Below are 15,671 nucleotides of genomic sequence, written 5' to 3' on the forward strand. Positions count from 1 at the left end.
CAAACTAAATGTTCTCTAATAAACAAAATATTTACTCAATACAAGGGAATAATACAATCCATCAAATAAAATACAATTCTCTCTTGCAACAACGCTGCATGACTGCCATATTATCAAGAAATTAATTAGATTGATAAATATTTAAACTCATCCTTGCAGGGAAATTGTGGTGTTACAGGAGCACACAAATTTACAATAAAAAAATATAATAAAAGTAAAAAAATATACGATAATAAAAGAGCCTATATTATAACAAATAATAAAGCTGAAAATAAAGAAGTAAACCTCTGTATCAACAATTCATCAGGAAAATGAATACACAATACATCCCATAATGCCTGTCACGCATCTAGTGGTCCCAACACTAAAACGTATCCAAAATTGGTTACCTGGAGTGTGAGGAGCGCTTCTTGATCTTCTCGTAAGGCTCGTCCAGCGACGACTCGCTCCACATCTTGGGTTTGATCGGGGACTTGTCGTAGTCGAGGCGCGTGTAGTGCAGGTGGCGCAGGCCGTCCAGGGACTGCGGGGGGGGGGGGCCGGCTGTGGGACGGCGGCCGGGGAGGGAGGCCCTTGTGCGGGGACGCTATTGGCGAGAAGGTGGGAGTACCTGTGACCTGGGGATCGTCTGACACGAAGAAAGGAAAAACCACGTTGGTGAAGGTGGGGTTATGTATAAGTATGAAATTAAAATAAAAATGGATTATTTTTCATCAAGCTTCTGGAATCTGGAGTGCACAGTATTTAATGAATGTCTCAAATGCTATTTTTTGTAATTCACATATCTTATAATACGTCTTGAATTTGTACGTTTTCTTTTTAACTTAATCGGGTAAGGGGAGATGATCGCCGTCTAGACCCCGTCGGGCACTCCTCCCTTGTGGTTCTCCTGCTTTTCATGCCCTGCTGAGCTCGAGATACCATTAATTCTCATTTTCTCTTTCATTATGGTTGAATGCAAATTATTCCAACCTCTAAAAAGAGAAAAGTTTTAGTTTTCCTAATTTCAATTTATTTGTTTACGTTATTTATTTTAAGGTTCTCTTCAATGTTTCAGTTGTCTTTTTATCTTTATTGGAGACACTTTCGACGTTGAACGCAGACTCACCATCGTCCAAAACCAGCGCATCAGACAGGGAGCTGTCTTCGGATCCGATATTGGCTTCTATGGGCATAAAAGGATTTGAACAAAGAACGGGCTTTCAAATGGAAGTTGTCTGCCATACACTGAAAGTTTTTTTTTTAATCCGTGATTATAGGTCTGGGGGTGTGTCTCGAAACAGAACGACGTCTGTGGAATGCAATCCTCACCCTCGATGATAAGCGACGCCCGCTGCGTGGGCTTCTTCCCGGAGCGGACCCGGTACTCGTTGATGGAGTTCTCGATCTCCTGGAGCTTCTTCAGGGCGTTCAGGTAGGACGTCTTCCTCTGCTTCTTCAGCTTCTTGCTGGTCAGGTGGGGGTCGCTGGCCAGCCGCCGAGCCGCCTCCGTGATCTGGGACTGGATGGCGAACTCCCGCTCCAGGCGCTCCAGCTCCTCTTCCTGGGATTAGGGCACACAAACGGTGAGGGCGAATCCAGCACGGTACTGAACTCGCTCACATTTTTAGCGACAGAAACCCCACGCGCTGGCCCAACCAAAACAAGGCAAGGTCTGAAAAACACACAACACATTTTGCTCGTATGCGCGCACAAGGGGGGCCAGTGAAAACACATCGCGGAAATCATCATTCTCCTACCGCTGGATGATGTCCATCCAGACCTCTGTGCCTCAAAAATAACAACCCCCCTCAATCCACACTCCTGTCAGTGAATATGAAACAAACACACTGCTAAGTTATTAACTGACTACTGCTACTATATTTTAGTCATTCCACATGCTGTGCCCTGGCTCCACTGTATATTTTAATTGATGATAAATCAAAGCGTCTCAGTGTGTTTACAGACCACACAATGTTTACCAAGGCACTGGTCTGTGCTGGTGTAGCCAGTGCACAGCATGTGGAATCACTAAAATATAGCAGCAGTCAGTTACCTTTCTGGAGAAACCCTCCACTCCTCCAAATGACATAATGTTGCATCTGAGAAGCAATTGAGGATAAAATACGATTCACGAGGGCTGTACCCGACCCACGCTGTTTTTAGTTGTTTTATTTGGAGGAACTGGGCTCGGCGATCGGGGGCGCACGGAGAGCCGTGTTCGCGTCAGTGTCCGGATTCACACATGTAAAAATTTATTGATAATTCCCCATTGAAATATTTATTTTGTCTTGACTCTTATATTTTACAAAAAATATATACAACAAAAATCAAATACAAACATCCAATAAAATTTACTGTGGACATATGCAAACAATGTGCATTTTAACAACTTCTTCTGATACGGTCTATGGGATTCAAAGCAACCAATCAAAGGAGAGGAGACACCCACTGTCCATTCCATTCCCGCCCCCAAAGTCCCAGAAGTAAACCTGACGAGCAATTCTTAAGGGCGTAGGGAGGGTCGAGCTCGCCCCGTGCTCGCGGGGCCGCGTTTGTGCACGAGTGATGCTTTTCCGCTCCCGGATACTGCTCTGTGCGCGCGCGGGTTTTGAGACTAATTAAATGTCATAGGACCCCCTTCAAATTAGCGTGGCTACATTAGCCTTTTACAAAAGGCCGTGATGCTTGCATGTGAACCTGTAGCCTTCAGTATGCATGGGTGTTTTTTACTGCCTCTTTGACAAACCAGTACATGAATACACTGTATGCACAGAGCCGTGCACACACACACACACACACACACACACACACACACACACACACACACACACACACACACACACACACACACACACACACACACACACGGTTTCATTTGACTCCGGGGAGACGAAGTGATGATGTATTCACTTAGGTCAACATCTCACTGGACTACCTCAGTTCTGTGGAATTACTCCTCCATCGTGCTGCCAGTGGCTTCTGTGTGTGTGTGTGTGTGTGTGTGTGTGTGCGTGCGTGCGTGCGTGCGTGCGTGCGTGTGTGTGTGTGTGTGTGTGTGTGTGCGTGTGTTCAGAGGCAGCACAGTTTAAAGAAGGCAGTGTAAAATCTTTTTTGCTTGCAAGGCTGTTTTGTGATACTGTTTTTCTGGAACCCTTTCAATGCATACAACCTCAGTGACAGACACGGACTCAAGTACACAGACAGACAGACAGACAGACACACACACACACACACACACACACACACACACACAGGCAAACACACACATGCAATCCTACTATCACCACTTCCTGCGGTGAGAACGCAGAGTCAAGACTATTTTTAGAAGTTCTGCTACTCTGGAAAATCTAGCCATGGCAGCAATAGGAAAAAAAAAAAAAAAAAGACCAAATGCTCGAGAGGGAGAGAGAGAGAGAGAGCAAGAGAGAGCGGGCGAAAGAGATTCAGCATAACAAGATCCAAGGCTTGTCAGACTGTGGCTTTCCAGCGTCCCACGCCCACCGCTCACTTGACGAACGATTAGATCGCTTAACTTATCATCGCCTCAATCACCATCCCGTGCCATTTAGCCGTCAAAGGCTTAAGCTGCCCCGCTAACAGGGCGGTCGTACGGGTATCAAGTACGGAGCGTACTCTGCTCTAACAGGAGCTACTATTCGACTCACAGGCGTGGAGCCGTACATCGCACCGAAAATAGGATTGAACACCATTGTTAAACTCTGGATTGCATGTAAAGTCACCCAAATTCACAACTCTACGTCTGCTTTTCTTCTCCTTCTCTTGAGGTTATTGTTAAGGTTGTGACTGGTTCAAGTGCCGGTTTGTTGTAGCGCCGTCATGGGGTTGGGGAGGACTGTTAACATTTGTTTCCGGTTGTCTTCATTAACTTCAAAGTTCCTCTCTCGCTTCACTTGATAGTAATGACTCTGAGTAAAAAAAGTATAAACAAAACCAGTGATTTGGGGAAGTGTAGAGAGGTGAAGGGATGGTGCTGGCTGGCTGTCTACAACACTGATATCTGCACTTCCGTCCTTGTGAAGCCGTATCTCCATAAGTTCTGATCCAAACTGAGGATTGCATGAAGCCACGGACACCTAACATATTGCTGCTCCACCCAAAAATTCGGGGAAGACTTAAGAGGGGGATTGGTCTGAATGGATTGAGCCAGATATCCCAGCTTTCATTTGAGAGTGGACATTCCCGAGCATGATCTCGAAGGATGTACGAATGTATTTTGTAGTTATTATACCAGTCCATTCTCGGATGGCTGATCTCACCTCTCCCTTGGGGAGGATCTTCTGCTCGTCCAGTTTGAAGGCGGTGCCGATCTTCCTCCTGACGGTGGGAGGCTCCTCCCCCGGATCCAGAGGATACTCCTTGGGGAGCTTCCCTGTCAACTCCTGGGAAACAAGGGGGAAGTATATAAACATTCCCAAATACTTTGGTACTTTTTTCCAATTTTTATTGTTTGTGTGTACGACACATTTAATCTCTGTTTATGTATGTCTGTGTGTGAGTGTGTGTGTGTATGTGTGTGTGTGTGTGTGTGTGTGTGTGACTCACCGCCTCTCTGATGCAGATGCTCTTGAGTTCCTCCAACCGTCGTTTGAGCGTTTCCTCCAGAGCATCCTGTCGGGCCCTCAGCGCTGCCAGCATGTCCTTCTTGGCTGTCTGGGAGCTGTCTGACTCCTGGGAACCTGGTGGGCAACACAGGCACAGCACAGGTAAGACCAGGAGCCCAGAGTGTGTGCGCGCGCGCGTGTGTGTGTGTGTGTGTGTGTGTGTGTGTGTGCGCGCGCGCATGTTTTGCCACATTTGAGGCAGATCGAAGGGGGGTGGGAGATTGTGTTTGGGGTGCACCTGCTGCTTTTCAGGATGTTTACAAGGAAACGGATGGAACATTTTGATAAGGAGACTTAGCTCTGGTGAAATTTGTGTGTGTGTATGTGTGTGTGTGTGTGTGTGTGTGTGTGTGTGTGTGTGTGTGTGTGTGTATGTGTGTATTAAAGCTAAAGAGCAGCTGAGGACAAATGCTGTGACGCATAGCCTCCACCCAGAAGGTCCTAGAGTCATGACAGTCATGTCTGTACTGGGCTCTATTCAGGGCATATCACACACACACACACACACATACAGACACACACACACACACACACACACACACACACACACACACACACACACACACACACACTCCGCACGTACTTTCTCCATTTTCAATCTTTCTTTCTCTTTTGTGGACCCTCTTGCCAAAAAGGGGTCCACCTAAAACACAACAATAATGCAAAGTAATAATACCGCTCCACACAGAAGAAAAAAAAAATAGCTCTAAATATTAAAATAACAATAACAGTATCCATTTTCAATTTCAATATTATTTATCATTTGGTATCTGTCATTAACTAGGTCCAACTAGCAATAGCACCAATAGTTCCTCTACTACGTCCAAAACTTTCAATTTGTTCTTGTTCTTGTTGTTGTTCTTCCTCTATTTCTTTAGCTATCTATGTCTACATCTACATCCAAAACTATTTATGATGTGGACCTGCAGATGCTTGCATAAAACATTTTAGTGGGTTTTGGTATTTTTTTTTCTCTCCGGTCTTTTTGGTGGTTGATTTTTTTTTCTTTATAAATCTAACTATAACTATAAGATAAAAGACAAGATGCTGCTGTTGCCGGGCAGATGTGACAGACACTGTGTCCAGTCGACAGCGCCTCAGGATATCAGCACAGTCGCCATGGGGAGACAACTGACGCTGCACAGACACAGAGACACTCTGTAGGGATGGAGGTGGATCTGGAGACCGATACGGATGGATGGCGGGGAGGGGGGGGGGGGGGGGTTGCAGAAGGAGATAAGAAGATTAAGAGAAAGGGAGAGGACAGATATCCAGAGAGATAAAAAAGAAAAAAAAAAAGTGGGGAGGGGGATTAAGGAGGCGAGATGAGATATTCACTGTGAGGAAAGATGGCGACGTCGGGAGAATTCGCCACGGAGGGATGGGGGACGAAAAAAAACGAAAAACCCCCCCCCCCCCAAAAAACCCCCCCCAAAAAAAAAACGACGACTAGCGTGGAGCGTTTTAGATCCGGGAGCGGTGAGGATTTGGTTTGGCGACCCTCTCCGGCAGCGCGTCCAACCTCGTTACTCCATTCCACACAAACGGGCATTGTTCTAAAGGTCGCGGCAGAGTCCAGTTGCGTACGATCAACCTCTATCCCACGAAAATCCCCCACACGCTAAATTTAGCGGCGCGGGGGGGCTCTCTCTGTGCGGGCGGCTTGGGAGCAGGGTGGGGGTCGGGGTTGGGGTTGTGTCCCATGCATACACACAGATTATGCGTGGCGTGTGTGTGTGTGCGTGCGTGCGTGTGAACATTCCACTTAAAAATCAGTGTGGCTGCCTCTCCAGAAGCAGCTGCCCCCGCCCGTCTACCTTTCAGCACTTGGACTTTAAAACACGTGCTCAGTGATGTTCGACCGTCAGTCTCGCACTCGCGCGCTCTCTCTCTCTCTCTTTCTGTTTTCTTTCTTTCTTTCTCACCGGATGATTAGTATGAGTATTAATAGCGCTGTCACAATCTTGACACTTGAGCCGACGATTAATTGTCATGCAAATTGCGATGAACCATTTCATTGCCTTCTTTGTTCGTTTTATGCCACTGCCACACTGTAAAACAGCGTAATAACACATGTCCACCTCATGTGTTAGATAGACTTATTGGCATTGAACATTTAACAAATAAAAATGCAGGTAGACTGTCAAATTGTATTTGTCCCAACATTTCGAACATTGACTTTTAAATCTCCATTGGTTGGACAAAATGGCCTCGATCAGCTCAGATAATTGCGAGTAGGCGATTATAGCGATGATTATGAGAGCTCTAAACATTAATATATTCATTTCAGATAATTATTGTACCTTTATTTTGTTTTTTCTCTCTCTGGTTTTCACTGACCTGAGGAGAGCAGACTGCCGCTGCTGCCGCTGATGATCTTGCCCTTGCTGCCCATGTTGGCCAGTTTGGATGTCTTCAGAGTTCCCGTTTCCGTCAGGTCGATGGCGATCTCACTCAGGCTGCGGGCCGCATGGATCTTAGACTGTGCCGACAAGAGCAAATGAGTTCAGTCTTGAAATTTCATCGCGGTTCTTCGGATAATAATTCTGCCATTGTCGATCGAATTGAAGTTTGTAAAGGCTCAGCGGGACAAAGCAGAAGGGGATTGTAAATAAGGGATAACGTGCTGGATTATGGGGCTGAGTGGTACTGATAAAACCATATCACAATATTTTGACGAATACCTGATGACGATATTTTGGGGATGGCTATTGGTGCTTTCACAAGATATAGATATATAAGTTAATATTATGGGTTGTTTTCAGTTTGTTTGTACAAACGGAATATTTTTGGAACAAAAGCAAACTTTACATACAGTCCATTTGCGGCTGCAGATTTGAAAAAATGATGAAATCAGAAATGTTCAGTGCGGCAAGCCCCACCCCCGAAGTTCCTGGAGTTTTAAAAAGCACTACCCCTCGGGTAGGGACTTTTTATTTGACTATTCTTATTGCCTACGGGTCAAAGTTGATTTTCTTTTTTTTCTTTCAATTCGACTCCTGTCCGACGGGACTGACCGACCTTGCTCTGCTTGCGGTCCAGGTAGAACTGGTGCTGGCTGATGGCCATGGCCCAGATGGACTTGATGAGGGCGGGACAGGCGTACCAGGTGTGCACGGCGATGCCGCTGTGGCCAAACGTCCTTCTCGTCACCGACGCCCTACAGTGGGAGCGGACACAAGGCCTCCTTATACACACTGAATGAGACAGAATGGCAGGAAATGCTGTGACTTTTACAACTTCTCCTCCTGCTACGAAATTACTGCTATCACTACTAATAACTATTATTAATAATATTCCCACTACCAGGACTACTACTACTACAACCGCTCGGCGTGAGAAAATAGAAGAGTAGGATGTGTGAGAGCCAGGCGAGGAGGAGACAGAAGGAGATGGCTGCAGAGCCACACACGTCGTTTCCCACATGGTTTACTCTTCCTTATTAAACAAACGACTGTAGCCGTGGCAACCGTCCGACTCACACTAATGACAGACTCCTTGAAAGAAAAACACTGCTGCTCTCTCGGTAACCCTCTCCTTCGTTCTTTCTCTCTTCTTTTTTTTTTTTCCCCCCTCCTATCCTCTCCCACCCTCTGTCTGTAGAATAACACTCCACATATGTACGCATGTTAAATAAACACAAGAAAGGTCACTTCCTCCACAACACAGCTATCGCTCAGCCATCCATCCTTCTGCGGTTAACTACCAAGGGCTCACTCGCTGTGTGTCTGTGTGTGTGTGCGTGCGTGCGTGCGTGCGTGCGTGCGTGTGTGTGTGTGTGCGCGCGGGAGAATAATCAGTGTATCAATCTGTGTCAAACCCCTCTGGGAGATCTCCCATATTTCGCTCTGTTGCCAAGAACAACCCTGCAACTATTACTGAATTAGTTCCCAATCTCCCTGTTTTCCTTTTTCACGTTTCACATGCCGCGAGTTGTGTAATTGTTCACCTCCGCCACACGCTATATCGCACCGTCAGTGGCGATGTTGTAAAACACATCACTAGCAATGCTCAATTACAGGACTAACAGCGACGACCTCAACAGCGGGACACAGTGATAGCCTAGAGCAGTGGTTCCCAGGGTCACCAGCAAAAAGATTAATAGTAAGACGTGAGACGTTAGAGAATGTACAAGACGTTAGAGAATGTGCAATAATGACTATTTTGATCATAGTTTTGCTATGATTTCCCTAACTATAGTGTGGACCGGTATGGAGGGTTGGACTAAGATCTCTAACAATAAAAAGGTCTGGGAAAAGATTCGGGTCCAATCTAAATCAAATTGGGTCTGTGGCCTAATGCAATTCAGATGAGGTTCCTCGATATGAAAAACGCTGAGGAAAAATGATCTGTCAGCTTTGACAAAGTGCCATGTCTCTCGTATTTACTGATCAACACCCAGAACCACTTCTTTAACAGAGGACTGGAGAATATCTAACGGTTCCACAAGTGCATTCTGTCTGAATAAACCACCGATCACACAGCTAGTGGGAGCACAAAGAGAGCAACAACGAGGTGTTAACAGCAGTCGCATGAATTTGATTTGCGATATAAATTTACCTTCTGGGGTCATGAACTTCCACGGAGAACTTCTTCTCTCGGAAGTAGAGGTTCTCCAGCTGACGCCATTGGAACACCTGGGTTTCAGAAGAAACGCATATGTTTTAGGCGGCCGTTCAGAAAAGCCCGCTGCATCCCTCCTGATCCGTGCGCCTCGGAGACTAAATCCTCGATACGTCCGCGTCGCGGCTCCAGTTGTGAAAGTTCAAGACAATGGTTGAGGGGAATGAGGTGGAAAAAAAAAATTAAAAAAAATGGAAGGGGAGGAGGAGGAGGAGGCAGAGTAGGGGAGGACCTCGTTTGAGGAACTGATCGAGTGCAGACCGATCGTCCACGGTGGATCTCTGAGCCGGATGACCTCACAGACAGAAGGGAGATGGAGGGAGCGAGGAACTCCTCATTTTTCTCTTCCTTTCTTTCCCGTCCCCTTTATGACCCGCCAGCTCCCTGCTCGGCGGAGCCAAACCCAGCTGGGCGAGAAAGTTTTCCCCGAGACGTATTCAGCGTGCGAGTGTGTGTGTTCCCTAAATCCTTCCAGGCGCGAGGGAACAGAAAGTTCTGAGTTTGGCGGGTGTTCACCAGCTGTGTGTGTGAGAGAGAGAGAGAGAGTGTGTAAAGTTAGAGTTTCTCCTCTCCTGTAGCCTGGCTGGGAGCTTTGGGGAGGGAGGGGGCGTCCGTACCTCCCCTCCTACTGACCCCTCCTCTCTCCCTTAGGGACTACGCTTCCTGCTCTGGGCTGTGTGGCTGGGAGGTGTGTGTGTGTCGGTATGTGTGTCGGTATGTGTGTGTGTATGTATGTGTGTATGTGTGTGTGTGTGTGTGTGTGTGTGTGTGTGGAGACGTGCCAGTGGAGGAGTGATGAAGGGGGTAAGGGAGCTTTCTGTGGCCCCTCCAATTGAAGTGCCCGAGCTTTGTTTAGTCAGATCTGTCTACGCACACGTGCACGCTCTCACACGCACGCACGCAAACACACACACACACACACACACACACACACACACACACACACACACACACACACACACACACACACACACACACACAGATCTGTTTCTTGTTAGAGAAGGAGTGGAGTAGAGGTGGTAACAGTGCTTCTACATGAGACGACTGCATCAATCAGCTGAAGCCCAACAGCAGACAGACCCCCCCCCCCCCCCCCACACACACACACACACAAAAAGAAACACTCTTAAACAACAGAGGAGCGCTGAGGGATGCTGGTATGTCCATTGACAACTCCGACTAGACAAAGCAAGACTACGTTTTGAGAACTCGGAAACAAGGGGTGAAAGATAAACAGAGAGCAGAATTAAACTTCAGTAGGATTATAGGGAGGAGAAGAGGGAGAGTGAGAGTGGGGGGCACAAACCTGGAATTTTAACAGCCTGGGAAAACAATGGCGAAAGGGGATGAGAGAGTAGGAGAGGACGGGGAGGAATATTCAAAAGCAGTATGTGAACACCGCACTGCTTATTTGTGTGTCCCAAATGTGTGTGCATGCATTTAACACGCTGGCTGCACGCCACACTCTCAACGGAGTATGAAGTGCTAATGTAGCATGGTGCTAAAGATAGCCGGCAGAGCAGATACGGTGTGTGTGTGTATGTGTGTGTGTCTATGCGTGCAAGGTGTGTTGTGCGCCGGCTGCTTCTGGACCAGAACGACAGGGAGGGTGTTCGTAACAACTCCGAGGCACGAGAGTGCTTTAAACTGTCTGTACCATCGGTGCAACGGAGGGCTGCCATGTTGGAAGCGGTCCCAGACCACCTCTGATCTCTAAGCCAGTGAGGCGGTGTCCAAAGGTTGGAAAATGAGACTGCTGGCGGCCAAAGAAAGGCACAATGAAAAGTGACTCCTTTCGTTTGAAATGAATCGAAAAGTGGTAAATGCGTGCCTTGCTCTCGTGCTTCAAACAATGCCCGTGGTGCATAAGCCCATTGTATGAATGTAACCTCTGCTGGATTCCACGGACAATACTATCTGATAGAGACGTGCTGACAGACCCTTTCTTAGGGCCGTAGTCGGTGCTAACGGGTGTGTCTGTCATTAGGGTTCGAGCTGTGTTTTGTGTGTGTGACTGTGTCTCTGTGTGTGTGACCCAATGCATGTGAGTGTATACACGGTATAATACAATGGAAACGACTGAAATGGGTGACTAAAAGATGTGACTGGGAAATGGCTGCTTAAACGAACATGTGGCTGAGTGTGCGTGCAGCCTTGTGTCTCACTCTAATAGCCCCTTCATCTGAGCTGAGAGACTGTATTTTGGGCCAGAGTGGACTCAACTGTGACTCCATAGAGAACAGCGTAGTGGAGTATAAACTGGACACATGCCAGTTTTTTGGCAGAACTGGACGTGTAGTGTAGAGATCTATTGTTCAGCACTGAGGCGGGGCGCTCATGTGTCCCATTGTGCTTGCCCGTCGCCACGGAGATGCCGACCCAGCCCCCGGGCACTTCCTGTTGTTTGTGTTTGTGTTTTGGTGCTGAAGTGGAAACTTTTTTAATTTTTTTTTATGCCGACATCTTCCTGTTGTGCGCGGAACCGTCTAACGCCAAATGGGGGTCTTTGCTCACACACTGAAGTCAGCCAGTAAGTTAATCAGTCTACGCGTGAAGCCCTTAATCTCCCACTAAATGAGTCACAACACACCATTTTAGCTGCGAGTGGTTCCGTCGTAAAGCCCTGCCTGTGTGTGTGTGTGTGTGTGTGTGTGTGTGTGTGTGTGCGTGCGTGTGCGTGTGTGTGTGTGTGTATGTGTACTGGTGACTTGTGAGTTGCCTGCGGTAGGGAGAAAGTATTTAAACATCCCCAAATAAACACGAGCGCATGCAGAGCGGATGGTCTGTATTTACTCACAAAAGACTCACACACACACACACACACACACACACACACACACACACACACACACACACACACACACACACACACACACACACATCCACACACCTACTTTAGGCTCTCAAGGTGCGTATGACTCCACAGACAACTAATTCAACGGGCTGTTTCCATAGCTATAATCACGTAATCCCAGCTAAAAGAATGAGTGCCTCCAATTTAAGGCATGATTTTTAAATAGGGCTGAAAAGGGATAAAAAAAAAAAAAGAAAAAAAAATTCAGCCTTTCATTGTATCATCGAGTCAGAACATCCCAATCAAGAGCTTCTGTTCTGGTCTTAGTCACTGGTCTTACTGGAAACGGACCAGGCAGGCGGCGCTGACTAAACATCAGCGCCCCGGTTCGCTGAGATAAAGATGACTAACGTGACTTGGGATACATCTAATGAACCATATGACTCGTCTTCTCCTGAAGGCACACCTCAACAGCTTGATTCGCTTCCTCTTTTGTCCTCGATTTCCTGCCGCGTACGGTCACGGTGGTGTGTGATTATTTTTCATCCGGTGTGACATCCGACACGGGGGTGAAGCTACAGTATCTTGTAATGTTGTATTCACTGGACACAAGGTCCGGCAAGTCCTCCAAATACAATCGCATCTTTGTGTTGGAGGAGGAGGCCCGGTCCTACTCTGGCACGGGCCACCGACTTTAAATGTGAGTTGCAGAGTTTACTGTCGGCGGGCTCGTGTTTGAGCGTGTGTGTGTGTGTGTGTGTGTGTGTGTGTGTGTGTGTGTGTGTGAAAAATACAAAGTGATTGTAAAAGCTTAATGGACGAATGAATCACAGACGGCTGCCATGAATGTCCAATCCTTCATAAGTCACAGTCCATAAGTCATTGTGCGTGGCGAGGCCATTAACACTGTCTTTCCTCTCTTTGAACTTTCTTTTCGGGAATTCTGCCTCCTTCAAAGTGTCCTCATTTCTTTCTCGTATGTGCGCATGTTAAATGTCACCCGTCACTTTCGCCGGGTGACTGACTGATACCATTACCGTCTGTATAAAGTAACAAAGTACAGGATGACCTTTTTCAGACGCGGGTACCCTGATAAGCACGATAATATTCATCCGTGGTCTTTTATTGGTGTGTGTATTAGTGCATCTGTTCTGCGTCTGAGGTAAAATGGATGAAATGGACTGGATTTTCCTTCCTGTCTCCATGGTGATGTAACACCTAGGTAACCGCAGGGTTTGGGGTTTTTCGAATACCGGGGTGCGAGACGGGAGCTGGCCTTAGCGGTGAGACAGATATTTAGAGAGGAATGCACTAATCAGGATGCGCGCGCACACTAACATGCACACACACGGAGACATAACCACACCTAGACGCGCGCGCACGCGCGCGCGCACACACACACACACACACACACACACACACACACACACACACACACACACACACACACACCTACACTGTGAAAAATGGCAAACAGGAAAACTATGGCAGACAGGAAGTACTCATCGGGACGACAAGTTCAGTGTGTGTGTGTGTGTGTGCGTTTGAGTGCGCGCAAATGTTATTGCACGCATTTGTGTATTTAAGAGCTTCAGATTATCAGTGTTTGTAAGAGTCGGTCTTGGCAGCGGTTCCGCATATGGGGGAAGCTGTTAACCCCATTAACACCCTGCGAGACAAGCTGGTTGCCAGGGATCAAAGCCCCGCAGACCAGTGAGGGTCAAAGGGGGCGGATGGCTGCTTTTCACAGGCAACGCACCCCCACTCACCATGGCGCCCAACGCCCTTGACAAAAAGGGCAAAAATAAACTGCGTAATATCGAAAAGATGCAAGCTCTAAGGGGCTCCTCACCAAATGGAAAGTTACAACAGAGAAAGGGGGAGAACATGGGACAAGTGAAGATGCAAACAGAATGAGGATGGGGACATGGTCATTTTTACGATGCAATAACTTGTGGCTGTTTCCTCATTTTGTCAGTGCTAAAAAACACTTTATACATTCCGGGGCCCGACACTAACTTTTGAGAAGTGGTTGCCATGTTGGCAACCATGCCTGAGCTGTTGCCAACGGTAATGGTTGCTAAATTTCAATTATTTTTTAAATGAGTGATAAAGATCCTACATAATTACAATCCATATTCTAATGTTCTCACTTGTTTCACCACTGTTAGGGTAAATCATTGCGCCAGGACGGCTGATTTTCCTTGGAGGTATGCCGCCCTTATTTATTTATTTCGTTTTTATATAAAGTGTGGGTGACAACAGAGCAACCAGACAACATGAGGTGGTTGACAATGGCCCAAATCTGGTGGGAAGTGGGCAACCTTTCTTGTTGGGCGCTGCATTCCTCAAATCAAACCAAAACCGGCATGTTATCTTCCACATAGGGTTTGTTGTGCTGAGTGAGGGCGCTGTCTCACCTTCCTGGGTTTCACTTTGTCCTGATGGTCGTACTGGAAGATTCCTTTGTAGCTCAGACCCAGCCACCACGGGATCCCCTGCTTATCCTGACACACACCACAAAAAAAACGCATTAAAGGAAACATATCTGTGTGTCAGGAAAAAGTCCCTCACATCCCCATATCCCCCCGCTGCCGCCCCTTTTTGCAGATCCACAGAGAGCAACAAATGTGTGTGGTGCGTGTGTGAGAGAGAAAGGAGAAAAGCGAGGGCAGTAAAACCCTACCTTTACAGCATAGTAATGTACTCCATATGTGGGCAAGGACTCAACGATGCTCATATAACTGTATGAAGAGAAAGAAGCAGGAACATCAGCAGCAATGCAGAACAGAGGCAGTACGGTCACAGGGAAGAGACACACAGAGACACACACACACACACACACACACACACACACACTTACTTGACAATAGCCTGGCCTCTGGACTGCCCGCTGAGCTTTTTGTAATGCTCTATAACTCTGTCCTCACTGCAGGAGAGAATACAAATCACAATCAAGAAAACAGGAGACGCAGAGGATTAAGACCAATAAAAGAAGAACACTGTGAAACTAGTCGAGGAAGAACAAAAAGAAAGAGAAGGAAAGGAAGAAGGGGAAGTCTGCTGTGGCCGGCCTCTTACCAGTAGGCCAGGGAGGGGTGCTCCTTCAGGGCCTGGGTGGGCAGAGCGGGCAGCTTCTTCAGGTCGGATCTGGTGGCATCGTTACTGCGGAGGACGGGATCAGAGTTACCACAGCAACACACCGCCACAAGTCCAACGCATTTACTGATCTGCCTTAAATACTTCAGAAGTAACACAACTTCATTTCGTCCCAGGAACTAATGAATGCATTTGGTGAAAAGGAGCCGGGGAGATTGATTAGTTACAAGAGAGGAATAAATGCTTGCGGGCCTAACTCTTGACATTTAGGCGAGACCGATTAGATGAATAACTGGCTACCGGGCGAACAGCTGCAGGGAGCCGGACGGAAGTCAGAGGGAGAGGGAGTGGGAGAGCAAATGAAGGAATGACAGAAAGAGACTTGGCCCAAGAGCTTCAGTCTTTGGACGTCCAGAGGCGGGGGCTCGTAACGTCCCAATCTAATCCCCCTCAACCGCCCCCATCGCTCCCTGGGCCTCCACCCTCACCCTGGAGGATCGGGGAAGGCCCTGGGAACAAGACAGCCTGTGAGCTAAAGCCCTGGAACAAAT

General features: G+C 47.4%; 1 protein-coding gene across 1 annotated transcript in view; it reads right to left on the reverse strand.

The window, feature by feature from the left end:
- frmd4a (FERM domain containing 4A) overlaps positions 1-15,671 on the reverse strand; it is a gene marked incomplete at both ends in the record, with an annotated part of 48,828 nt that overhangs the window by 3,736 nt on the left and 29,421 nt on the right. The window contains 13 exon segments of the mRNA XM_080002437.1: positions 390-538; positions 540-628; positions 1,109-1,165; positions 1,312-1,543; positions 4,260-4,382; positions 4,546-4,679; positions 6,945-7,086; positions 7,626-7,764; positions 9,165-9,241; positions 14,442-14,528; positions 14,708-14,765; positions 14,885-14,950; positions 15,103-15,186. Of these exon segments, the coding sequence (XP_079858563.1) occupies positions 390-538; positions 540-628; positions 1,109-1,165; positions 1,312-1,543; positions 4,260-4,382; positions 4,546-4,679; positions 6,945-7,086; positions 7,626-7,764; positions 9,165-9,241; positions 14,442-14,528; positions 14,708-14,765; positions 14,885-14,950; positions 15,103-15,186 (1,437 nt within the window).

The sequence above is a fragment of the Zeus faber genome, assembly GCF_960531495.2.
Source record: "Zeus faber genome assembly, chromosome: 6".
Lineage (NCBI taxonomy): Eukaryota > Metazoa > Chordata > Actinopteri > Zeiformes > Zeidae > Zeus > Zeus faber.